The sequence below is a fragment of the Protopterus annectens genome, chromosome 2.part2, assembly GCF_019279795.1.
Source record: "Protopterus annectens isolate FY-2018-M chromosome 2.part2, PAN1.0, whole genome shotgun sequence".
Classification (NCBI taxonomy): Eukaryota; Metazoa; Chordata; order Ceratodontiformes; family Protopteridae; genus Protopterus; species Protopterus annectens.
The window spans coordinates 732,684,610-732,706,360 of NC_056730.1; the positions used below are offsets into that span (position 1 = coordinate 732,684,610).

General features: G+C 42.1%; 1 protein-coding gene across 1 annotated transcript in view; it reads left to right on the plus strand.

The window, feature by feature from the left end:
- TTC37 (tetratricopeptide repeat domain 37) overlaps window positions 1–21,751 on the plus strand; it is a 2,356,248-nt gene that overhangs the window by 632,841 nt on the left and 1,701,656 nt on the right. Inside the window, exons 9-10 of the mRNA XM_044064132.1 lie at window positions 494–634; window positions 18,256–18,357. Coding sequence (XP_043920067.1) covers window positions 494–634; window positions 18,256–18,357 — 243 coding nt within the window. The remainder of the gene's footprint in view (window positions 1–493; window positions 635–18,255; window positions 18,358–21,751) is intronic.

The window sequence follows — 21,751 nt, forward strand, 5'->3', positions numbered from 1 at the left end:
GTTGAAATTTAGAAATTTATGTGATATATTATAACACTTATTTTTGATGAATGACATTATGAATAATCCTTACTGGACATTTTGTGCAAGTAGCAGTGCACAAACTTTTTTCTGTTAGGTTGAGGCATAAGTTACCTGTGCTGGAAAGTACTGAGCATCACAATCACCCTGTTTTATTTCTTCTTGCTTTGTTTTTCCTCATTTAACACAGTTGCTTCCAAGGCAGGATAAAGTTTAGTTGCAGATAACTGCTGTTGTTTTTTTTTAATTCATGGTAGAGTAGCCAAAATGCATTGTTTCATTGGGGGTTTGTACTACTTTGATTTCCAATGTATGTTACTCTCAGTATTGGAAAGCAAGGTTCTCCACGTGTGGAAGAGATTTTACCTGTTAATGTAAAACTTATCTTGAGATGCATTACATGTATCGACCATTTAAAAATGTACTGATTTCTTCTGCTCAGTGCTATTGTTATGTTATCATATTTTTGCAGGATGTTCCAGTTCAGAGGCTAAGTTGTGTTATTCCAGGCTTCATGAAATAGACCCCAAAAGTGGACCTGGTAACATTGGCCTTGGAATATGTGCTTTTTATGATAAGAAGTATGAGGAATCTGCCAAGAGTCTGGCACAAGGTAACAATTCATCATATTTAACATAAGTTGTCTGCTTAGAATAATTTGTTTTTACATGAAAGAATTATACGTGCATTAATGCAGTAAACACTTGGAAAATGATTACATGAGCACTGATTTTTCTTGAAGCTTTAACAAGTGTGTATAGGTGATGTGTGAGATAAAACTAAAAAATAAAATGCAGTATCTGTAGGTTCACCGACACACTTTACTGGAAAAACAATAACTTCAGTTAACGCTTTCATCTCCTTTAACTCACAGAGACTTCTTCAGACTCAAATTTTTCATTAAATGAATACATTAAATACCCTACGTGAGATGCATCACACAAAACACCATCCAGTCTAACCTAAGATACCTAGTCGCATGATAAAACATATCTAAAAACTATCATGATAAATGAAAGATCTCTAAAAAAAAAATCAGTGTTTTAGCCCCTTTCTTTTCAAATACATAACAAATTCCTCTCTGTTATTAAGACCAGGGAAAAAACATGCATTTAATTTTACTTGCCAGCAGTATTCCAGCCATCTTAATTCTTCCTTTATATTAATAATAATATTGATGTTTTTCAGTGCTTCCAACACTAAACATTTTAAATTGACTTTACATTTATTTTCATTACAATGTTTACACATGGCATTTTTGTCGTCACCACTGGCAATAGCATACTTACGCTCATAAGTTCTTCTGTTGAGCTCCCTGGTGGTTCTTCTTACATAAAACGCATGACAATCCGTGCACATTATTAATTAAACTACAATTTTGCTCTTACATGAAAAAAACTCCTGGTATTCTAACTGTGTAGTTACCCACTTCAATTTCACTGGAATTAGTATATAAATAGTTGCATATATTACAGTTGAAACACTTAATCATCTATTTTCTACCTTCAACTGGTATACATCTATTAAGTTTACTCTGAAATAAATCTTTATAGTTTTTAGCTCTGTTTTGAACAAACCTAGGCCCTGTACCTATCTTATTAATTATTTCATTATTAGCTTTGAAAATTCCCCAATTTCTACCTATAATACTTTTTATAGCTTTAGAATCAACACTATTTTGTACTGATAGTGCTGTCCTATGAGTATATTATTTTCTCTTCATTCTATCACCATTAGCAGTTCCTCTTTCATCTATTACTTTATGTAACATACTGTTCATATCCTTTTTTTTTGGATAACCTGTATACTCCATTCTCTTACAAAAGTTCACAGCTTCTTGTAAAAATTCATGATCGTTCTTGGTAAGACTGCTTATTCTTTTTAACTGACCTTTAACTATGTTTAATTTAGTTTTCTTAGGGTGAAGGCTAGAATAGTGTAAATACGTGTTGTTCTGGAAATCCTTTTTATAAATTTTGGATATCGATCTATTGCCTTCCTTATAAATAGTGAGGTCGAAATAGTTAATTCTATACATATCATAGTTGTGTGTAAATGTAAGATAAGAACACACATTATTAATATATTTTAAAAAATCTTCTAGAGTATCTATAGGACCTCTCCATATTAAAAAGACATCCTCAATAAACCGAACCATCTTTAATATGTATTTATTATGTTCACTGTTGATTATATTAGCTGTCTCCCACCTTTGCATAAATACATTGGCATAACTGGGGGCTAAAACTGCTCCCATATCCACCTCGTTTGTTTGCACATAAATTTGTTCATACAACTCTAAGTAGTTGTAACTTAACACTAAGTCAGTCATTTCCATAAGCAGTCCTTTCATATCCGAGGAAAACATTCTAGATCTTAAGAGCTCAATTCTCACAGTTTCCATGCCATCTATATTCAGGATCATGGTATAAAGGAAATTAATATCCAAAGTAACTAACAAATCTGTCATTTACTTCTACTTTCTCTATTTTATTGAGGAAATCAAAGCTATCTCTTATATATGTAATATTTTTAGTACCACTTTTTGTAGATATTTATCTACAAAAACTGTTAGGCCTTCAGTCTTTCTCTTAGCACTTGCAACAGTAGGCCTTAGTGGAAGATGATCTAGATTTTTGTGGATCTTTGGTATACCAAAGATCCTACTTACTTTAGGATTGGTGTTAGTTAGATTCCTTCTTGTTTTTTCATCGATTCTGTCTGTGCAAAACCATTCTTCTATACAGGAATCTATGAGAGCATATCCCTTTTTAACATCTTTAAATGTAACTTTTTTATAGAATTTTTTATCTGTTAACATATCACCAATTTTTCTCTCATACTCTCCCTATTCAATACCACAAAAGATCCCCCTTTATCAGACATATAAATATCAATAATTCATAATTTTTATATAATTTGTCAAAACATTCTTTCTCATTTTTGTCAAGTTATAATATTTAAATACAGCCTTATTATCCAGTGTTTCAACTATTTGTGCTTCACATACATTTAAAAACATTTCTAATTCCTTACATAATGGCGGGTTAAAACAACTGGGTTTGTAAAATTCACCCTTTACTTCATTACAAACATGATATCAAAGTTTAAACATCTAACATAATCTCTCAATTCACTTATTGTAGCTAGTTTGTCAGCTCTCTGAGCTGGAGCAAAGTTCCAACGTTTACTTAATACCAGACATTCGTCTCTAGATAGTTCATACTTCGAGAGGTTAACAATTTTAAAATTTACAATACCTATCATCCTTGCTTGGTTCGTTTTCTTCCAATGCTTCTTGTATTGGTTTGCTTGTGCGTAACTGTTTTTTGACTGCTTATTGTAATTTTTAAACCTTCTATTCCTGCCACTTGCTGTTACTTGGGCCCAAGTTCTATCGTGATTGTTCACCCTTTGATAGATTTCAACAACTTGTTGATGGTCATTATTTTGCAGACCTGCTATTTCTTTTGTTTGGGCTGTATTAGTATTAGCGTTCGCCCCTCTCACTTTCGGTCTTACTAATTGTTTGGAGCTTTTAGTTGCTGACACATGATGTTCATCGTGTTTCACTGTTGCAGTCATGACTGTAGGGTTCTCCCCTGCCGGCAGGCAGTCCTCGTTCAGCCAGAATCCCAAAGTCTGGGTCCGGCGTCGGCTGCTCAGCCATGCTCCCTGACGTCAGAGCGCCAGGAGTACAAAGCTGGCAGCCGACGCCATGTTCTCCAGTCTTTCTTGCCGTGCGGTGATAGCAGTTGGCAAGTGCCGGTCGGCTGACTCCTGACAATTTTTTCTAAACTTACTTCAGTCCGAAGACTTCTTCTCCTACTCAAAGCTAAGTACCCCGTTGGGGAAACTTTTTTCTTGCTCCACTCCGATGTCAGAAAAAGTTAATAATTGTATTTCATGTGGGAAGCAAATACCTCATAAGGATTTTCATTCTTACTGTATTCCTTGCTTAGGCCCTGAACAAGACGTAGCTAGTTGTCGGTTTTGTGCTAGATTTAATCAACGTACTATTAAACGAAGGTACGATTTTGCATTTCATTACTACGGTAGGCGTTTTAATTACAAAATGTCGTCGAAAACGCTTCCGGCTACCGGAGTTCACAAACGACGCAAGGATAAAGACAGGCCTCTGAGGTCCAAATCAGACGATATTGTACAAGCAGAGCCAGCTTCAGGTTTGGCCGTCGTCAGTGAGGCGCTTTTGCAGCCCCTGTCGTCGGCCATTTCGGAACCGATGGCCGAAACGGACTCCCACGAGGAGCCAAATAGGCCTTTGAATATTTCAGTTGCAGGACCTTCGGACAATGCTCCTTCGGATGGGTCTGGAGCCGCTGTGCAGGTACCGGCTTCCGAAGGGGTTTTCAGGCCTACTCAGCTTCTGATAAAGGCAAAGACTCCTTCCAAATCAAAGACTACAGCCCAGGCGTCTTCTGATCCGGGTCCCAAGTCTCAGAAACAGTTACTTAAGATGGTGGAGGACTTAGTTACTATGATTAGGGGTTCACATCCCCCTCCAGATAAAAGGCCAAGGCAGGAATTGTATTATGACTCCTCTGATCAGGCTTCTGTTTCTTCAGTTTCTTCTTCTGACCAGGATTATTCTTTCCCTCCTTATGAGGATTCTGATGCTGAGGAATCCATTCCTTCAGCTTCTCCCCCTGAGGATTTTTCTTTTGGGGAAACTTTACATGAAATGAGGGAACATTTTCACTGGGAAGGACAGGAGTACTCGGAATCTAAGAAAAGACTTAGGGATTTTCTTCTTCTTCCCCAACATAGACCCCTGGCTATCCCTCCTATTTTGGATATTATGGATGATGCTTTTTCGGAGGCTAACTTAACTCCTGACTCTCTTCCTCCAGCTCCTGTTAAGCCAGACAGATATTATAGGGTTCCTGATTCCCACCAGTTTTTATACAAGAACCCTACTGCTGATCCTGAAACCATTTCTCAGGGCCCAAAGGGGGTTAAGGCCGCTACTGCTAAAAACCCCATTCCCACTGAGAAGGATTCCAGATCTTTAGAAAGATGGGGCAAAAAAGTGTACACTTCTGCAACTTTATCTATTAGGGCTTTAAACTGTCAATTTCATATGCTGAAATACCAGCAATTTCTTCTGTCTGTTTTGAAACAAAAGCTAACTTCCATTTCCGCTTGTGCAGATGATAAGGAATTACATGACTTAATGCATGCCACTGAACAAGTAGGGAAGCCTGGTTTACACTGTGGTTTTGATGCCTTGGAGGCTTCTTGTAGGGCTGCTGCCTCTGGCACAGTCATTAGAAGGCATGCTTGGTTAAAGGAACAAAACTTGCCCGATCAAGTAAAAGCTAAGTTATTGGATGCTCCTGTTCAACATAATGTTTTGTTAGGATCTAAGGCTGAAGAGGTGATAAAGAAGATGGAGGACAAGGCAAAATCCATGCAAACGGTTAAGGATTTCTTACAAGTACAGCCACCCAGATTTAGTAGGAATTGGCCTACTAAAAATTGGTCCTTTCCCAATTCAGACAGGCCTCAGAGGGGTAGATGCAGACGCTCCCGAGGAAGGCCCCAAACGCAAGCCTCTTATAGACCAAAACAGTGGACTGCTTCCACCCCTAGGGGAGGAGAGGACAGGTCGCAAGCACATAGAAAGCAGGCTCAATGACTCCCTCTGTTGGGCTGCAGGAACTTCTTGCCTGGAAGCCCCTCTCGGAGGAAAACTTTCTCTTTTTCACCTAAATTGGACTCATATAACCCAAGACAAGTGGGTTCTGGATGTGGTTTCAAGAGGTTACAGATTCCATTTTCATACCCTGCCAAGACCAAGCGGATGGCCGGATCTACCAAAGCATCAATGGTTAGAGGCCTTAAACTAGGTGGAAGCCCTCTTGGCTATGAAAGCCATAGAACTGGTTCCACTTTCAGAGATGGGACAAGGTTTTTACTCAAGGCTCTTTCTAGTCCCCAGAAAGCAAAATTCATGGAGGCCCATTCTGGATCTGTCAGTCTTGAACACTTTTCTCGAAATACCAAAATTCAAGATGCTTACTCTACAGCAGCTACTTCCAATGCTGACCAAAAATGCATGGATGGTAACTTTGGATTTAAAGGAGGCTTATTTACACATTCCCATCAGGCAGGAGTGCAGAAAATACCTCAGGTTCAAGGCCGGATCGAGGCACTATCAATTCTCTGCGCTGCCCTTTGGATTGTGTACTGCGCCCAGGGTCTTCACCAAATGCCTGGCTCCAGTAGTAGCTTATTGCAGACTCAAGGGAATTCAAATTTACCCTTATCTGGACAACTGTCTTATTCAGGCAGACAGCAAGGATGTCTTACTCCAGCATCTAGAATTTGTTCAAAAACTTCTCAAGTTCCTGGGATTCACTGTAAACATAAAAAAGTCAAATTTGACACCCTCACAACAGATAACTTTTCTGGGTGCTCTTCTAAACACAACAACCCAGATGGCATTTCTGACATACGAAAAACAATTATAGCTGGCTTCAACTTTCAAAACCTTGGCATCATTAACTCGGCTATCTGCAAGGAAATTCCTGCAGGCTTTGGGTTACATGGCCTCCTGCATCCTTCTCATACCATATGCAAGATTACATATGAAGAAAATACAGCGGTACCTAAAAAGTGTATGGTCTCAGCATTGCCACAGTTTAGACATACAGATCACTGTCCTGCCTTGTCTTCAAAAGGAATTCCTTTGGTGGTCAAAGGCATGTACTCAAAACAAAGGGAAGGCCTTCAGCCTGCCTCCAGCCAGTCAGATACTAACCACGGACGCCTCGGATTATGCATGGGGAGCCCATTTGCAGGGCAACTGTCTGCAGGGCCTTTGGACAAAGGATCAGAGGCACCTGCATATCAATTTAAAGGAAATGTTAGCCGTTCAGAACGCTCTATTGGCCTTCAGGAATCTTCTACAACCAGGACAGCTACTGATACGGACAGACAACACCACAGTTATGTGGTACATAAACAAGCAAGGGGGATCACATTCCTATCCCCTTTGCAGACTAGCCATGAATCTATGGAACACAGCTCTAGCTTACAAACTGGACCTTCAAGCTCAGTTTCTACCAGGGAAGCAAAACATCCTGGCAGACAGTCTGAGCAGGAACCTGTCAGACCCACACGAATGGATGCTGGACACCGAAATATTCAAGATGATTACAGTAGTCTGGTGATGTCCTCACATAGACCTCTTTGCATCCCACCTCAATCATCAACTACAGATTTTTTGCACAAGGACATTCCACGAACTAGCTTGGAAAGTGGATGCGCTATCATTCAGTTGGAGAAACCTCTCGGGGTATGCCTTCCCGCCTCTACCTCTTCTTCCACGGGTGTTATTAAAGATCAAACAGGACAAGCCCAAGATGATAATTTTACTGGCCCCAAATTGGCCTCGACAGTTTTGGTACCCAACTCTGAAAAACCTTTCTCTAGAGCCCCATTGGGTTTTACCTCAGACTCCGAACCTTCTGTCCCAACACCAGGGTCAAGTTCTGCACTCCCATGTCAAAACTCTCAACCTGGCTGCCTGGTTTATCCAGGGTCTATGATTCATTCTCTCCTACCCAAGCAGGTTATGGATGTCATTTTAGAAGCCAGACGTCCTAGCACTAGAAAATCTTATGCAGGAAAATGGAAAAGATTTTGCACCTGGATGCAGGCTCAGGATTCGGATCCTCTTATTCCTAACATTCCTCTGATTTTACTTTATCTGACAGACCTCTTACATAAGGGTGTCTCTTTTCCTTCCATAAAGATACATGCCTCTGCTATTTCTGCTCATTATAATACAGACCCTCCATACAGACCCTCCAATCTTTTCTCACCTTACCTCCTTTTGAGCCTGCTGCCACATCTGACATCAAGTTTTTATCTTGGAAGACAGCCATCCTGTTAGCTCTGATCTCTGCCAGGAGAGTTTCGGAGTTGCAAGCTCTCATGGCTGTGGAACCTTATATTATTTTTCACCAAGACAGGGTGTCTTTAAGGACTAATCCTACTTTCATGCCTAAGGTGGTTTCCAAAGTGGCTTTAAATCAAACTATTCACCTGCTAACTTTTTTCCCCAGTCCTCAAAATAGGGGGGAAAGGATCTTGCATTACTTGGATGTACACAGACAACTACGTTTTTACCTGGATAGAACCAAGGACATCAGGAAATCAGAGCAATTGTTTGTTTCTTATGCTTCAAGTTCCCAAGGTAAAGCCATTTCAAAACAGACCATTTCTAAATGGATTGCTCATGGAATCAGATTTTGTTATTCACACCATGGAAAGCAAATCCCAGGGAGTATAAGGACTCACTCTACCAGAGCTGCTGCCACTTCAGCTGCCTTCCTCAGGGAGTTCCTACCAAAGACATTTTGGAAGCTGCAACTTGGAGTTCAGTGCATACTTTTTCTAAGCACTACAATCTACCTCTCTACTCTAAGTCTAGGGCAGGCTTTGCTTCTGCAGTCTTGCAGGGCCTTTTAGCCACCCCCTCTACTTTATGACCACCTCCCTTTTCTTCTGCTTTGGGATTCAACCATACAGTCATGACTGCAACAGTGAAACACGATGAACATAGTACAGTTGTGTACACTTACCATAAATGTAGATGTTCGAGTGTCTTCACTGTTGCAGTCTGGGTTACCCTCCCTCCTGTCCCCTCTTATTTTTTCTTTTGTGTAGTTCCCTTCTTCACCCTTCTACTGAGGTGTATTTGCAAAGGGTATGGGATTTTACTCATTTTGGAATACCTGACATCTGGGGCAAGAAAAACTGGAGAACATGGCGTCAGCTGCCAGCTTTGTACTCCTGGCGCTCTGATGTCAGGGAGCATGGCTGAGCAGCGGACGCCGGACCCAGACTTTGGGATTCTGGCCGACCGAGGACTGCCTGCCGGCAGGGGAGAACCCTACAGTCATGACTGCAACAGTGAAGACACTCGAACATCTGCATTTATGGTAAGTGTACACAACTGTACTTTGTTTATCGTTTGCTTTTGTTGTTTCATTTGAAATACTAGCAACCTGTTTACTAGATTTACTATTTAGTCTCTCCGACCTTCTCACTGAGTTAACTTCCTCTAAGCTTAGATTTACGTCTTCCGTCATCTTGCTGACACTTCTCTTGCTCTGCAGTTTCAGCCCATAGGTTCATAGGTTCATACTAGGCTATCTGCCCTAGGGCATTTATAAGCCTAGCCAGAGTGTGTTTGGCTTTCGCCACCCCTTGGAATGAGTATACTGTTCCCATTTTAAGGTTTAGTTTACTGTGCCTCTGTCTAGCAGTGACACAGAAGTGACCCCCGGGGTAAACCTATGATATCCCATCCACTCGTCAAGATTTCTCTTGAAGAGAGTCAGTGAGGGGCTCTGCCTAACATGGACTGGGATTTTATTCCAGAGTGAAGGGAGCCTCATATGCTATGGCCACTCCCCCTGCATAATCTTTGTGGTCTCTTTGGAATTTTTTGATTTTTCTTTGACTCAGAATGCCATTAAGTTTGACTAAATTATCTTGAATTAGATACATTTTGCTCCCAAAATTATCAGTTGACGTCACCTCTTTTAATCTAGCATGGTTCATTTTAACTTTCTGTAATAGATTCTAGTTTGGCTTTGTTGAACTCGCACAGTACTTCCATGTACTGCATTCCGGCTCTTTGATTAATCTTGAGCCATTTATCTACCAAACCTTTTGGCAGATTATTACCAGCAGGCAGTTTCATTACTCTTAATCCTTTCAGAATTTGTTGGTTTAGTAAGCAGTTCTCAAAGAATAAGTTGTCCCATTGTAAACGTTGAAGCAGCACAAGTTTGTTTTCTAAATTCTTAAACAGTTCATCATAGTTAACCACTGCAGTCACAGGCACTGATACACTATTATTATTGATGTTAAATGGATTGAATGGTGTAGCAAGACATCTGTAAAGAATCTCTTCACTTGAATTTCCATTCAAACTCGCCCTCCTTTGGCTCCCGGCTAATGCAGTGCTAGTTCCTTCATGATTTACAATGAAAGACCCTGTAGTGTGTCATTCAGCATACACCCAGCTGGTAGTGTCATGAAGCTAGTTCCTGGAAGGGGTTGGATGTTCATCGTGTTTCACTGTTGCAGTCATGACTGTAGGGTTCTCCCCTGCCGGCAGGCAGCCCCAGGTCGGCCAGAATCCCAAAGTCTGGGTCTGGCTTCGGCTGTTCAACCATGCTCCCTGACGTCAGAGCGCCAGGAGTACAAAGCTGACAGCCGACACCATCTTCTCCAGTCTTTCTTGCCGTGCGGTGATAGCAGTTCACAAGTACCGGTCGGCTGACTCCTGACGAATTTTTCTATATACTTCGGTCCGAAGACTTACTTCTCCACTCAAAGCTAAGTACCCCGTTGGGGAAACTTTTTTCTTGCTCCACTCCGATGTCAGAAAAAGTTAATAATTGTATTTCATGTGGGAAGCAAATACCCCATAAGGATTTTCATTCTTACTGTATTCCTTGCTTAGGCCCTGACCACAACGTAGCTAGTTGTCGGTTTTGTGCTAGATTCAATCAATGTACAATTAAGCGAAGGTACGATTTTGCTTTTCATTACTTCGGTAGGCGCTTTAACTACAAAATGTCGGATACGGTCCCGGCTACCGGAGTTCACAAACGTCGCAAGGATAAAGACAGGCCTCCGAGGTCCAAATCTGGTGATAGCGCGCAAGCGGAGCCAGCTTCAGGTTCGGCCGTCGTCAGTGAGGCGCTTTTGCAGCCCCTGTCGTCGGCCATTTCAGAACCGATGGCCGAAACGGACTCTCATGAGGAGTCAACCAGGCCTTTAAATATTTCTGTTGCAGGACCTTCGGACAATGCTCCTTCGGATGGGTCCGGAGCCGCTGTGCAGCTACCGGCTTCCGAAGGGGTTTTCAGGCCTGCTCAGCTACTAGTAAAGGCAAAGCCAAAGACAAAGGCAAAGACTCCTTCTAAATCAAAGACTTCAACACAGGCCTCTTCTGAACCGGCTCCCAAGTCACAGAAACAGTTACTCAAGATGGCGGAGGATTTACTTACTATGATTAGGGGTTCACATCCCCCTCCAGACAAAAGGCCAAGACAGGATATTTATTATGATTCCTCTGATCAGGCTTCTGTTTCCTCAGTTTCTTCTTCTGATCAGGAATATTCTTTCCCTCCTTATGAGGATTCTGATGCTGAAGAATCCATTCCTTCAGCTTCTCCCCCTGAGGATTTCTCTTTTGGGGAAACTTTGCATGAAATGAGGGAACATTTCCACTGGGAAGGACAGGAGTATTCGGAATCCAAGAAAAGACTGAGGGATTTTCTTCTTCTTCCCCAACATAGACCCCTGGCTATTCCTCCTGTTTTGGATATTGTGGATGATGCCTTTTCGGAGGCTAACTTAACCCCTGACTCTTTTCCTCCTGCTCCTGTTAAGCCTGATAGATATTACAGGGTTCCTGATTCCCATCAGTTTTTATACAAGAACCCTGCTGCTGACCCTGAAACCATTTCTCAGGGTCCTAAGGGGGTTAAGGCCGCTTCTGCCAAAAATCCCATTCCTACTAAAAAGGATTCTCGATCCTTAGAAAGATGGGGCAAAAAGGTGTACACTTCTGCTACTTTGTCCATTAGGGCTTTAAACTGTCAGTTTCATATGCTTAAATACCAGCAATTTCTCTTGTCTGTCTTAAAACAAAAGCTTACTTCCATTTCTGCCTGTGCAGATGATAAGGAATTACATGACTTATTGCATGCCACTGAACAGGTTTGGAAGCATGGTTTACACTGTGGATTTGATGCCTTGGAGGCTTCTTGTAGGGCTGTGGCCTCTGGCACAGTCATTAGAAGGCATGCATGGCTAAAGGAACAAAATTTACCTGAACAAGTAAAGGCTAAATTATTTGATGCTCCTGTTCAGCATAATGTTTTGTTTGGATCAAAAGCTGAAGAGGTGATTAAAAAGATGGAGGATAAGGCGAAATCCATGCAAACAGTTAAAGATTTCTTACAAGTACAGCCACCTAGATTTAGCAAGAATTGTCCTTCAAAAAATTGGTCCTTTCTCACTTCAGACAGGCCTCAGAGGGGTAGATATAGATGCTCCAGAGGTAGGCCTCAAACACAAGCTGCTTATAGACCAAGACAGTGGACTGCTTCCACCCCTAGGGGAGGAGAGGACAGGTCACAATCTCAAAGGAAACAAACTCAATGACTCCCTCTGTTGGGCTACAGGAACTTCTTGCCTGGAAGCCCCTCTTGGAGGAAAACTCTCTCTTTTTTATCAAAATTGGACTCAAATAACCAAAGACAAATGGGTTCTGGATGTGGTTTTAAGAGGTTACAAATTCCATTTTCATACCTTGCCAAGGCCAAGCGGATGGCCAGACCTTACAAAACATCAATGGACGGAGGCCTTAAACCAGGTGGAAGCTCTTTTGGCTATGAATGCCATAGAACTGGTTCCTCTTTCAGAGATGGGTAAAGGTTTTTACTCGAGGCTTTTTCTAGTCCCAAGGAAGCAAAACTTATGGAGACCCATTCTGGATCTGTCGGTCTTGAACACCTTTCTAGAGATTCCAAAATTCAAGATGCTTACTCTACAGCAGCTACTTCCAATGCTGTCCAAAGATGCATGGATGGTAACTTTGGATTTAAAGGAGGCATATTTACACATTCCCATCAAGCAGGATCGCAGAAAATACCTCAGGTTCAAGGCCGGATCGAGGCACTTTCAATTCTCTGCGCTGCCCTTTGGATTGTCTGCTGCGTCCAGGGTCTTCACCAAATGCCTGGCTCCAGTAGTAGCTTACTGCAGACTCAAGGGAATTCAAATTTACCCTTATCTGGACGATTGTCTAATTCAGGCAGACAGCAAGGATGTCTTACTCCAGCATCTAGAATTTGTACATAACCTCCTCAAGTTCCTGGGATTCTCTGTAAACATAAAAAAGTCAAATTTGACACCATCACAACAGATAACTTTTCTGGGTGCACTTTTAAACACCACAACCCAGATGGCATTTCTGACATCTGAAAAACAATTACAGCTGGCTTCAACTTTCAGAACCTTGGCAACTCTAACTCAGCTATCTGCAAGGAAATTCCTGCAGGCTTTGGGTTACATAGCCTCCTGCATCCTTCTCGTACCATATGCAAGACTACACATGAGGAAAATACAGTGGTACCTAAAAAGTGTATGGTCTCAGCATTGCCACAGTTTAGACATACTGATCTCCGTCCTTCCTTGCCTTCAAAAGGAATTTCTTTGGTGGTCCAGGGCATGTGCTCTAAACAAAGGGAAACCCTTTCCTCTGCCTCCTGCCACTCAGATTCTAACCACGGACGCCTTGTATTATGCTTGGGGAGCCCATTTTCAGGGCAATTGTTTGCAGGGCCTTTGGACAAAGGATCAGAAGCACCTGCATATCAATTTAAAGGAAATGTTAGCCATTCAGAAAGCTCTATTGGCCTTCAGGAATCTTTTACAACCAGGGCAACTGCTAATACAGACAGACAACACCACAGTTATGTGGTACATAAACAAGCAAGGGGGATCTCATTCCTACCCCCTTTGCGGACTAGCCATGGATCTATGGAACACAGCTCTAGCTTGCAATCTGGATCTTCAAGCTCAGTTTCTACCAGGGAAACAAAACTTCCTGGCAGACAGTCTGAGCAGAAACCTTTCAGATCCACACGAGTGGATGCTGGACACCAAAATATTCAGGATGATAACAGCAGTCTGGGGATGTCCTCACATAGACCTCTTTGCATCCCATCTCAATCATCAACTACAGAATTTTTGCACCAGGACTTTCCACAGAGAAGCTTGGAAAGTGGACGCCCTGTCATTCAGTTGGAGGAACCTCTCGGGATATGCCTTTCCACCTCTTCCTCTTCTTCCATGGGTTTTATTGAAGATAAAACAGGACAAGCCCAAGATGATAATCTTACTGGCTCCAAATTGGCCTCAGCAGTTTTGGTATCCAACTCTAAAAAACCTATGCCTGGAACCCCCTTGGGTTTTACCTCAGTCTCCGAACCTTCTGTCCCAACATCAGGGTCAGGTTCTTCACTCTCATGTCAGAACTCTCAGCCTGGCAGCCTTGTTAGTCCAGGGCCTTTGATTTCTTCTTTACTGCCCAAGCAGGTTATGGATGTCATTTTAGAAGCCAGACGTCCTAGCACTAGAAAATCTTATGCAGGAAAATGGAAAAGATTTTGTTCCTGGATGCAGGCTCAGGATTCTGATCCTTTTCTTCCTAATATTACTTTAATTTTACTTTACTTGACAGATCTCTTACATAAGGGTCTCTCTTTCTCTTCCATTAAGATACATGCCTCTGCTATTTCTGCTCATTATAATACAGACCCTCCCATCTTTTCCCACCAGCTCATGAGACAGTTTCTCAGAGGAGCTAAGAACTTAAGACCTCCTAGATCTCCTCCCATTCCTGCTTGGGATCTCAACTATGTTTTGGAAAAACTGACCTTGCCTCCTTTTGAGCCTTCTGCCTCTTCTGACATCAAGTTTTTTATCTTGGAAGACAGCTATCCTGTTAGCCCTAACCTCTGTCGGAGAGTTTCAGAGTTACAAGCTCTTATGGCTGTGGAACCTTATATTATTTTTCATCAAGACAGGGTATCTTTGAGGACTAATCGTACCTTCATGCCTAAGGTGATTTCCAAAGTGGCTTTAAATCAAACTATCCACTTGCCAACCTTTTTCCCACTCCTCAAAATAAAGGGGAAAGGATCTTACATTCCTTGGATGCACACAGACAGCTACGTTTTTACCTGAACAGAACCAAGGACTTCAGAAAATCAGAACAATTGTTTGTTTCTTATGCTTCACGTTCCCAAGGTAAAGCCATTTCAAAACAGACCATTTCTAAATGGATTGCTCATGGAATCAGATTTTGTTATTCTCACCATGGAAAGCAAATCCCAGGGAGTATACGGACTCATTCCACCAGAGCTGCTGCCACTTCTGCGGCCTTCCTCAGGGGATTTCCTACCAAAGACGTTTTGGAAGCTGCAACTTGGAGTTCAGTGCATACTTTTTCTAAGCACTACAATCTACCTCTCTACTCTAAGTCTAGGGCAGGCTTTGCCTCTGCAGTCTTGCAGGGCCTTTTAGCCACCCCTTCCTCTTTATGACCACCTCCCTTTCTTTCAGCTTTGGGATTCTACCCTACAGTCATGACTGCAACAGTGAAACACGATGAACATAATACAGTTGTGTACATCTACCATAAATGTAGATGTTCGAGTGTCTTCACTGTTGCAGTCTGGGTTTTCCTCCCTCCTGTCCCCTTTTGTTTTTACTTCTGTGTATTTCCTTTTTTCACCATTCTTCTGAGGTGTATTTGCAAAGGTTATGGGACCTTTTTCATTTTGGGACTCCTGACATCTGGGGTGAGAAAAACTGGAGAAGATGGCATCGGCTGTCAGCTTTGTACTCCTGGCGCTCTGACGTCAGGGAGCATGGTTGAACAGCCGATGCCGGACCCAGACTTTGGGATTAGGTTCATAGGTTCATAGGTTGGTACTAGGCTATCAGCCCTAGGGCCTATACAAGCCTAGCCATAACAATTCCCTGGCTATTTCTTCCCACATTATTTACTTTCCTGGACGACCTGGGGCTGCCTGCCGGCAGGGGAGAACCCTACAGTCATGACTGCAACAGTGAAGACACTCGAACATCTACATTTATGGTAGGTGTACACAACTGTACTTTCTCCATACAGATACAAGTGCAACTTAAGTAAAACTCTCAAAAAAGCAGCACAAGAAAACAAATAACTGTCAAAAACAAAACTAAAAAATGCAGTGTCTGTAGGTTCACTGACGCACCTTATTGGAAAAACAATAACTTCAGTTAGCCCTTTCATGTCCTTTAACTCACAGAGACTTCTTCAGACTAAAATTCCTCATTAATTGCATACATTAAATACCCTACTTGGAATACATCACACAAAACACCATCCAATCTAACCTAAGATACCTAGTCACATGATAAAACATATCTAAAAACTGTTGTGATAAATAAAAGATCTCTAAAAAAAATCTGTGTTTTATCCCCTTTCTTTTCAAATACATAACAAATTCCTCTCAACAGAGAGGTGTGTGGCAAAACAACGGCACTGCAAAAACTGCAACGCAAGTGCTTTCACAGTATATCCTACAACAGGAGTATTTAAATGGAACTGCTAGGCCTTTCTGTAAATACGTCTGAGGAAGCAGTGAGATACACTGTGAAAGCGCTTATATTTTCTTGTGTTTTATTCAGTACTTTTTTTGAATAAAAGGACTTCTTATTCAAGCAGTTTTTGCAGTGCTGTTGTTTTGCCACACACCTCTCTGTTGAATTTTATCTGTATTTACTTGGGTTTGTCAGGCATTAATCCAGTTTCATCGGTGAGTTGCTTTTCTGTTTGAGACATTTTCTGTTTGTATTGTGGCATCATTCTGGGTGATGGTAGAATGCTGCTTAAGGCTAGGAACATATCTGCCTGGGACACATACTCAGCAAGCTCACTTGTGTCTCTGTTCATATAGTCCAAGGTGGTATGTCTCAGGTCGTTCACTCCAACATGGCCTATGACAAGAGTCATAACAGTACCTGTTGAGAGACTAGAGTGCATTGGTGATATGGCGGATTCTGGCACCTGACAAACAACTGTGACTTTCTCCTTATCCAGCTTTGTGAGAGGCACATCTGTGTGGCTCACAATGGAGTCTCCTATGATTAATATGTTGGGTTTATGTTTAGGCCTTAGTCGCTGTGAGACACAGGTGTGTGGACTATGTGTGGTGTGGTGGGCTGTTTGTGTGCATTTATGCCTCAGAGGTCTCTCTTGTTTGGGTATGCTTTTGTTGAGGACCTCCACATATGTGGGGGGTGTTGTGTAGGTGTGGGTGGTGCTTGAGGGTATGGTGGTCATGTTGCCAACCTTCTCAGTGCCAGATATACTGGTTTGTGGGGGAGAGAGCAATGACACTAGGTGCTTGATGTAATTGCATCTCTCACGAATTGTTTTCCTAGGTGGTAGTAATAGAGGGTTGTCCGTGTACATGAGGCAGTTGCTACAGTGTCTCAGGATGCCCATATCAACCAGACTGGCAGGAGAAAGTGTAGGAAAGTATCCATCCATATTTTTCAGAAACTGAAAGAGCTAAGAGGGTAAAGGGAGGAGTGTATAAGAGTAGTACTACTAGATGATAACACAAGTGCTACTAAGGGAAAACTTTTAGCTGGAATACCTCAGAAAGGGTTAAAACCATGCATCTAAAGCTCTGAATGCAGCAGACCTGTGTTTAGACTATACTACTCAATTTTGAATGGTTTAGTGTTTGAGGGTTAACATGAATTTGGTTACATTTGCTTGTGGTATTTTTCAAATTAAACGCAATACTCTACTATAATAACTTAGGGGCATGTAGGTTAAATTTTCAGTAAGAATGTATGAATGCCGATATTTTTTTTTCTGTCTGTCATCAGTGTTAATTTGTCCACTGGCACCTGCATTCACAGCCCTGGAAGTAGAATTACACCTCTTTTGAAGGGTCTAGTCTGTGACCAATTGGTGTTGATAGAGATGTATCTGCACCTCCATTCTTACCTGTTTCGTAAAAAAGATAAGACTGTAGGAAGATGAACCACAAGACGAAAAGCTGGCATGTATAATTATATAGCAAAGACTAATGCAGTACGTATTAAAATGACAGTTAACCTTTGAGCATGGTGACTTTTTTGGCCTGGTTTAACTCATGTTCATGGAACACTGGGCGAGTAGAACAGACAGGCCTATATGTATTTATGTTGAGCATGTCATACCTTTTTGTAATTGAGATTCACTTGTTCATTTTAAGACCTGTTTAGAATTTGCTGTTTTTAGTATAAGAAGATTCTACTCTCTGACAGTTTACACAGATGTGATTAATTTGCCTTTGTTTTACTGGTAGACTTGAACTGGACAAACCCCTTTTCAGCAGATGCACAGGGAGAAGAGTTTCACGTTAAACATGCAATGTTACATGCTTCACTGTTGCAGCTTATTGTTTATAATAGATAAGTATTGCCTAGTCTCCTTCGAGTGACTGTTAAAAAGGTCGATGTTAAATGCTGTGTAGACTGCAGACAAGTACCTTAATGATGGTCTCTCAGTTTTTGTTTTTTTATTTTTATTTCTTTGGAAGCGTTAAACAATGTTTATTCTTTCAGGACTAAAACAGAACATCTCCTGTACAGTTGCCTGGTATTACTTGGCACAAGCCCAGTTGAAAATGCACAAATATGAAGATGCCATTAGAGCATGCAACCAAGGTATTTATATTTTCAAGTTTATGAAAAAATATTGGTTATTTGTTTACTGTAGCTGTCTTGTTGCATTCTAAATTTGTAAGTGACAGACTAATAGCTAGTTATTATTTTGTCCTGGACAAAATAGCTACAGTATCTAAGAAAGCTCCCTGTGATGTTTTGCAGTTTATTAAGTTGAAAATGTGAGACTGATGTTCTTCGTGTTTCACTGTTGCAGTCATCACACTTGGGTTATCTGCCTGCAGGTAGCCCTCAGTCGGCCCGAATACCAGAGTCTTGGGATTTCTGGGTCGGATGCTGTTGCCTCTTCCATGATGTCAGGCCGTCAGGGGTATAAAATATGCAGCCAACGCCATTACATCAGCTTTTCTTGCCGAGCGGAGCCCGAAGCAGAAGCAGTTCGCAAGTGCCGGTTGGCCGCTATCTGAAATTTCCGTTATTCGAGTTTCAGACCTGAAGTCTTCTAAAGCTAAGTACCCCTTTGGGGATCCTTTTTTCTTGCTCTAACCGATGTCAGAAAAAGTTAATAATTGTCTTGCCTGTGAAAAGCAAATACCTCACAGAGATTTTCTTTCTTACTGCGTCACCTGTTTAGGCCCAATCATGAAGTACCTCGCGGTCGGTTTTGTGCCCTGTTCAACACCTGAACTATTCATCGTCAAGATATCTTTGTCGCTAAATTTTTTCGCTCTCATTCTCTGTATTCCAAAATGGCTTCAATAAGCCATCTAACTACCGATCTTCTGAAAAAACGTAAGGATAACGACAGAGACAGACCGCATAGGTCCAAAATTGCTGATGCTTCCATTAAGCTAGTCGCCAGCCCACCGGTACTTAGAGAGGCGCTTTTGCAGCCCCTGATACCCGCTTCTGCAGATTCACAGGCCTCTACTGAAACCCATTCGGAGTCTGGTATGCCGTGAGATGCTTCTTTGACTGTGGAACCTGAGCATGTCTCTACCTTGGATGGGTCTGGAGCCGCTGTGCAGGCACCAGCTTCTGAGGGTGTATTCAGACCTTCCCATGTTCGTATTAAACCGACTACTTCGTTTCTGAATAAAACTACTGAATTTCTCAGGCCCAGAGTTCACACTACGCCTAGGAAACAGACGACCAAAGCGCATTCTCAAGCGCCCATGCCACAGAAACAGATGCTTAGAATGGCTGAAGACCTTATTACTTTAATTAGGGGAAGCCAGCCTTCCCCTCTAAAAGGCTAATAATTGATTTTCCTTCTGATTCTACAGATCAGGAGTCCAATGACTCTTGACCCCTCAGATTACCAGGACATACCCTTATCTACCTATGAGGATTCAGATGCAGAGGATTCTATTCCCTCTGCCTCCCCCCCAGAGGATTTTTCTCTCGGTGAAACCCTGCATACCCTGAGAGAGCATTTTTGCTGGGAATGCCAGGACTACCCTCAGTCCAAAAAGAGACTTGGGGAATTTTTAAACTTGCCTCAGCACAGGCCTCTAGCTATCCCCCCTGTTCTGGAAATTGTAGATGATGTCTTCATGGAATCCAGTCTTACCCCTGATACTTTGCCACCAGCTCCTAGAAAGCCTGACAAGTACTGCAGGAAGCCGACTCTCACAAATTTCTATTTAAAAATCCCACTGCAGATCCAGAGACCATTTCCCAGGGGCCTAAGGGTTTTAAGGCTACTACAGCCAAAAACCCTACTCCTTCGGACAGGGATTCTGGGGCTTTAGACAGATGGGGAAAGAAGATATATACCTCTGCAACTCTTGCCATCAGGGCTTTAAATTGCCAGTTTCACATGTTGAAGTACCAGCAGCATATTATGGAACTAATTAAACAAAAAAATGATGTTGATTCCTGATTGTGCAGAACATAAAGATTTACAAGAGTTAATGCATTCTGCAAACCAAGTTGGAAAACATACTTTGCAGTGTGGTTTTGATGCCATAGAAGCATCTTTCAGGGCTGCTGTCACTGGGTCTGTTCTTAGAAGGCATGCTTGGCTGAAGGAACAAATCTTACCAGAGCATGTCAAAGCAAAATTACTAGATGCTCCATTAAACCAGGAACATTTGTTTGGCACTAAAGCAAAAGTTGTTCTTAAAAAGATGGAGGAAAAAGCTAAATCTATGCAAACTGTTAAAGATTTTCTACAGGTACAGCCAATTAGATTCAGTAGGCATTGGCCTTCAAAAAACTGGTCCTTTCCAGTACCTCCCAGACCTTCTCAGTCCAAACCCAGGGGCAGCAGACCATCAAGACTACAGTCACAGGGTATGCACAGATCTAAACAATGGAGTGCTCCCACCTCAAAAACAGGGAGTGGTAAGCCACCCTCTTATGGCAAAAGTTCACAATGGGTTGTCCTTCATCCTTCCCAGCCATGCCCAAGTACTTGCACCCCTAGCAGGAAAACTCGCCCTGCATGCAAAATACTGGGAGTACATTATATAACATTGTATACCAGGAATACAGATTCTACTTCCACTCACTGCCAACCCCAAGTGGACGTCCCTCCAAACCAGTGAGCAGAGACCTAAAAGCAAGTACTTTCTCTTCTCAGTATCAGGGCTACTCAACCTGTCCCAACAGAGCAAAGGGGACAGGGTTTCTACTCCATACTGTTTCTGGTGCCCAGAAAAGAAAACTCTTGGCGTCCTATCATGGATCTGTCAATTCTCAACAACTTCCTGGTGGTACCAAAATTCAAAATGCTTACTCTCCAACAGCTGCTTCCTATGCTAGCCAAAGAACTCCTGGCTGGCCACCCTAGACTTAAAGAAAGCTTATCTGCACATCTCCATAAGGGAATCTTGCAGGAATTATCTGCGTTTCAGGGCAGGCTCTATGCACTGTCAGTTCTCTGCACTTCCCTTTGGCTTATCTACTGCACCCAGGGTATTCACAAAATGCCTGGCTCCAGCCATTGCATACTGCAGGCAGAGAAAAATTCAAATTTACCCATACTTGGACGATTGCCTGATTCAGGCAGACAGTCAGGAATTGCGACTTCAGCACCTGACATTTGTAAAGAGACTCCTAACTTCTCTGAGGTATACCATCAACGAAAATAAATCACATCTGGTGCCCAGCCAAAAAATTGTATTCCTGGGAGCAAGCTTGAACACAACTTCCCAGATGGCATTTGTCACTCCAGAAAAACAGGTCTATTTGACAAACTACTGGCCACCAGAACCCAGCTATCTGCAAGAAAAATACTGCAAGCCCTAGGGTTCATGGCCTCATGTATTCTCCTAATTCCATATGCAAGACTGTATATGAGCAAACTTCAGTGGTACTTAAGTCTCTGGTGTCAACATTCTCAGGACCTGGAAACAGTGATTCCTATCATTCCTTGCCTAAGGACAGAGTCCCTTTGGTGGGCAGAGGCCTGCTACCACAACGAGGGACT